This window comes from Populus alba, chromosome 3 (assembly GCF_005239225.2).
Source record: "Populus alba chromosome 3, ASM523922v2, whole genome shotgun sequence".
In the NCBI taxonomy this organism is placed as follows: Eukaryota; Viridiplantae; Streptophyta; class Magnoliopsida; order Malpighiales; family Salicaceae; genus Populus; species Populus alba.
Genome location: NC_133286.1, coordinates 12,551,292 through 12,557,291, shown reverse-complemented (window position 1 = coordinate 12,557,291; position 6,000 = coordinate 12,551,292). Strand labels below are relative to the sequence as shown.

At 33.3% G+C, this 6,000-nt stretch overlaps 1 protein-coding gene across 1 annotated transcript; it reads left to right on the top strand.

The window, feature by feature from the left end:
* Positions 1–3,839: 3,839 nt before the first annotated feature.
* Positions 3,840–5,215, top strand: LOC118062955 (FCS-Like Zinc finger 1). The gene is made up of 2 exons (XM_035076849.2): positions 3,840–4,363; positions 4,626–5,215. The coding sequence occupies exons 1-2, from the start codon at positions 4,077–4,079 to the stop codon at positions 4,810–4,812; spliced, it is 474 nt and encodes a 157-aa protein (XP_034932740.1). The 5' UTR covers positions 3,840–4,076; the 3' UTR covers positions 4,813–5,215.
* The last annotated feature ends 785 nt before the right edge of the window (positions 5,216–6,000 follow it).

Here is a 6,000-nt window from a genome sequence, read left to right as displayed (position 1 = left end):
GATTAATTACGTGATGCAGCTATCTCGTGGCACGATGGCAATGCACCTAGGGCCCACGGTGGTGCCGTGCACCACACCACACGTGTATAGTGTACAGAGATTCACCAAAATACGGGCAGAGTGGCTGGTTTCCCGTGATTCAAGGGCAGGGGCCCGTTGTTGGGGAAACAAAAACCTCGTAACACGAGCCGTTCGACTTAATATATTGGTTTTTGTAGCATGTGCAGTGTCCTATAATACTCGATTTGAGCTCTAGCTTATTTTGTCCTTTTTCACCTTTATTAGAAGAGTCAAGAAAAGGAAGGTCCTTCATTTCCTAACACATACTGGCATCCAGCCCTCCACAATAATTTGCCACGCACGTATGTAAGAAATATAATTACTTTTTTAATCCATTTTACTAGTTTTTTTTTTTTTTTTTTGGATCTTGATCATCATCGAGGGAAGAAGACTGCATGTGAAAGATTCTATAGTGTTGTACAGGATTATTATAATGGGTAATTGGGTATTATATTATGGCAGAATTAATACAAATGGTATGTTTGCAAGTATTATTAATTAAATTAGCTTTTCAAAAATGAATTAACTTTAAAACTTATTAAATTAATTAAAAAACTTATTAGATTAATTAGAGTATACATAAACTAGGTTGAATATTTACTATTAATAATAAAAAACATTAACATTGAGTTGAAAAGAGAGTTATCTTTCACTTTTTTTAAATTTATTTTTACAAAAGTAATAACTTAAATAGGGACGTGGGATGGGATGGCTGGGCTAAAGATATTTCTTTCATTCGGTGCCGTTTCACCTCTGTCTTCAACACAAAAGGTCAGAGAGGGCGCTCTCTCTCTCCCTCTCCCGTCATCTAACCAACACCATCATCATGGAAAAGCATGGGTGGGTGTGGGATCCACCGTTGATGGTTTAGGGAGGGGTCTTTAGTGGGTCCCGGGGTTTGTGAAAAGAAGAGGAGGATGAAAAGGACAAAAGAATAGGTGGGGCCAGAGCAAGAGCAGGTGATGTGAGCGGAAGGGAAGGTGGGTGGTATGAAACCGTGGGTTTTGGAAGAGGTGATGGGAGTACGACACAAGTGTACAACGTCTTATTTGTGGCACTTGACCATGGCTACTCGTACTTGCACCCTCTAGCGCGTGGAAAGCCACGGAATCTACTACGAGACACCAAAATTACGAAACCTGGCCAGACGGCGAGTTGACCCGGACGACGTGAAGACTTGGCCTGATCTCAAACCATAAAAACCCTCAAGGAGGTGGCAATTGCACAGGTCAAAACAAGATGATCTACCTGGTCCCCTCCAAACTTGAGAGATGAGTTCTAGTTTGTTTTATGTTTTAAAAAATAAATTTTTTTATTTTAAATTAATTTTTTAATATTTTCAAATAATTTTAATGTATCAATATTAAAAATATTTTTTATCAATTTCAAGCAAAATATACTTAAAAAAAATAATCGTTACCACATTTTAAATACCAATCAAGTGATATATAGATTTTTATAATAAATTTAAAAATATAAAATTAATTTATTAATACTCAATATCACATAATTTTTTTTTAACCTATATGTGTAGGTTATCTCTTAATTTTTCAACGTTAAACTTCATGTCTTTATTTTTAATAACCTATATCTAAAATTATTTCTGGATTCACTCGTGTAATTTGAAACCGACTGTTTAGTTGGATCAATCTCAGATCTGGGTTTAATAACTGTCATATACACCCACAATAAAAAAATCAATTCATTCCATTTAAATTACGATTTCAAATGGGAACAAGAACGTGGAAAAAACTCATTTACTTTTTACATTTTCTATAATCCTCAAGGGTGTATTTAAAACTAACAGCTATGAGAATTAATATAAACTTTAGAAATACAATAGAATGATTGTGCACTATACAGCGAGTCAGATTAATTTTTTTAATATAAAAAAAAAATATTCAAGTATTACTAATATTTTTTTAATAAAAAAAAAATCATCATAAACTCAAAATATGATACATATAAATAATATTTTAAAAAAATATTAATACAATGACATATTGAAATGTATTTTTAAAATATTGAGACGATAATATATTGAATCCATCCTAGTTAACTATTCAAATCTGTAACTTGTGTCATGGTAACTCTATAAAAATAAAATCAAAATAAATTATGAATGTCGATTATAAATCAACTTAATATTAAAGAATAAAAGATAAAAACTATATATTTAAATTAAAAAAGAAAAAATACTACTTGAGTCAACATGGACAAACCCACAACTCGAGTCAACTTGGACAAACCCACAACTCGAGTCTTGAGATTGGGATAAGTCCATATAAATAAAATCAAGAAAAATTACAAAGTTTGATTTTATGCAACCCAATATTAAATGATAAAATAAAAAAAAAATTAAAAAAAAGACAACAAAAACAATCACAATCAACTCCATATGTCATTTCTTAATTGGATTTTTTTTTAATCTAACCCTTCAACAACTCAACATTCTTGTTTTTATTTAATGTTTTTTTTTTCAATTTCATCATTCAATGCTAGGTTAATTGAAAATTAGAATTCTTAATTTTCTTAATTTAATTTATGGGGAGTTATCATGGTCTCATTGATTTAGTTTCTTCTTCTTCTTCTTGATTTTAAGTTTAACATTGGACATGCTGAAAATTAAACTTTATAATTTTTTTTCACATATAAAATTATCTAAATCTCACGACTCAGACGTGAGTTTAACAAATTAGCTCGACTTGACATGGGTTTCTTAATTTTTTTGTTTGTTTTTTTATTTCATCATTTAACACTGGGCTGATTGTAAATTAGGCTTTGTAATCTTTTTTATTTTCTTTTTATAGGGTTATCCCAATCTCATGATCCGGGTTGTGGATCTGACAGGTTAACCTAGGTTGACTAGAGTAATTTTTTTGTATTTTTTTAATTTTATCATCTAGTACTGGGTTGATTGAAAATTGACTTTATAATTTATATTGAATTGTTTTTTTACAAGACATCACGATCTAACAACATAAGTCGCAAATTTATTAAGTTAACTCAAGTTAATCCAACATATTATCGTATTAATATTTTTTAAAAATATTATCTAATACATTACAATATCAATATTTAATAAAAATAGTATCTAATATGCATTACATCTTGAATTCATAATTGAAATTTCTTTTTTATTAAAAAAATATTAAAACACTTAAGTTTTTTTTATTAAAAAAATGACCAGCACAGCGTGAACAATGAAATTGACCCCACGGAAATCTTGAAATATATTTACCTAAAGATCACGATTGGACTTCATTTGATGATACCTTTCATAAGCTAATTCAATTTCCAAAATAATAAACAAAAAGAGAAACACAGAGAATCAAAACTTCATGGTTACAAAAGTTAACCATCACATGCATACACGTAGTTATAATAATTCAATGTTTTCAGTCAAAATTCATGGTTTCTTCGATTCAATAATTAAGTCCATACAGAGAGCAAGCCCTTGACTGAGGAGACTGTGAACGTTACGTTAACGCGCAATGCATGAGCGTTGCTGTCTCAAACATTGCGTTACAACGGTGGTCGCTGATGGGGTTCCGTGTGAGGCCATTTTTTGGGGCCCCAAAAGCTTTTCCCCTTCATCTTGATGAAAATTACAAAACCACCATTGTGTTCAATATACCAGCAAGTTAGAGAAAATGACACTTTCGTAATTAAGTTATCAAACAGGGCCAGTTGATCCGTAGCTTTTGTAACTAAAAAATAAAAAAAATCAACTGTACTTGCAGATGCAGGTATTTTCGAGCCAATAGATTCATTTGCACGGATTCTTTTTTGCCTGCCGTTGTTTATACCTCACACTTTCTCTCCTATGCTTTAAAAAACTTGTCATTCCCCTTCACCCACTCATCTTTAATAAAGCCACTGCCTCCTTCCTTTCCTCACCCCCTCGTCTCTCCCTCCCTCTCTCTCGAGAAGCTTGAACAATAGGAGGAGAAAACCCAAAGCAGCAAAGCAAATTACCTTGGAACAACAGTATTATTTCATTTCCAATATTAATCATGGTTTTTCAATCTTCAAAAAGGCCTTGTTTCATAGAGGAAGATGATGGCTTAGCCTCTCTTGCAGATAGGGGTGCTGGGTTTTCAGGGAACCATCACCCATTCTTCTCCAGGTCTCTTTGTTACGCGAGAAGATGTAGTTTCAGGAACCTGTCATCTCTGGTGCCTTCTCCAAGGTCGGCAAGGTTTTGTGACTCTAGATTTGACGATCACCAACCCCACTTCTTGGAAGCTTGTTTCCTTTGTAAGAAACCACTTGGTGACAACAAAGACATCTTCATGTACAGGTTAGGCACTTTTTTCAGTTATAGTAACTGTTGATTTAAAAAAAAAACTTCTAGTTTGAATCTAATATAAACTGCAAGACCGTCTGTCAATTACTGGGTGACATGCAAGTTATTCTTAGAAAAACTCTATTTTGGTACATGAACATCTGGGGTTAATTAGAGGTGGCTAAATTCTGATTTCGGTTTTTCCTAGTAATCTCTAACATATCGTGGAGCTAAAATTAAGAGTTGGATTCTGATGGGTGTTTATGATCTTTTTCAGAGGAGACATGCCGTTCTGTAGCGAAGAGTGTAGACAAGAGCAAATAGATATAGATGAAGCCAAAGAGAAGAACTGGAATCTCTCTTCATCTATGAAAGCATTAAGGAAAAATGACCAGAAGAAATCCACGTCCCCTACTAAAGCTCAGGACTACTCTTCTCGTGCGGGCACTGTTGCTGCGGGTTAAAAATGAAATAGCAAAATAAAAAGGAGTTTACTTTAACCTAAAAGAAGTATATATTTCCTCTACATAAAAAAGAAAAGGAAAATACGAAATACTACTATGGTTTGATGGTGGTTTTTGTCCATATATGAAGAGCCCTGAAAGAGAAGGAGCTTGTATGTATGGTTTGAAGATGGCTCATGTCCGAGGACATAGAGGAAAGGAACAATTTTGATGACTTTTTTTTTTTCTTCTCTTTTTGTTTCTAACATATAACTGTGAATTACTACGATGTGAGAAAGGGTGTAATGGCCTGTTAGATCCTGATCTGGCCTTGTGTAGTGCCTTCTCTTTTGTTATCTCTTAACGCAAATGTGGTAACGCTTGATCAGCGAAGAATGATGATGACAAGTACATCTCTTTTTCAGTTCTCTCCGTCACTCTGTCTCCTTTAGATTTTTTATTTTTCAGTGATTCTTTGTTGCTTTTATGAGAGCTGGTTCTGGTGTCTTTTTATGGCCATGGAAGCTTACAAGACAGAGAGGATGCTTTCCTGGTAAGCCGGAGCTATAAGTGGCCTGGTGTGGTGGGATTTCAAAAAGAAAAGGTGTTTTTCGGGTAATATCAAAAGCAGCTTTCCTTCCACGGAATTTTTAAGAGCTTTTGTCAGTAATTTGTTGATTGTGGAGGTTTTCTCAGGTCCCCAACTCCACTTGGGCAGTTGCTGTTCGCCATGCCCTTATGATTGTTCTTTTCCCCCCCGATTACGGCCACTGTGGTTGTCGACGGGGACACTATTAATCAGCGGTCGGGACCTCTATATAATTGGAGAGAGAAGACACTTGCTACACGACAAGCAAGGTTATTCATAAAATAAAACTTAGGACCTGTATCTCCTTTTTTTTTTAAAAAAAAAATAATAATTAAGTAGCTGAAAGCCTTAATTGTGAAATGCAGGAGACGCATTTTACACTACCAGCTGAAATGTGTTTTTTTAAAATATATATAGTTTTTGGAATGTTTTATATCGTTTTGATGTCAGTATAATTTTTTTTTTATTTATTTCATTTGTTACACCATTTAGTTTTTTTCCATGCAGCTTGAATTATTTTTTAAAGAAAATATAAGTAAAGTAAAAATAATTAATTTAATCGTCATCTAGTTTCCAAAATAACTCATATAATCAATAAGACTGTATTAACTCAAAATAAA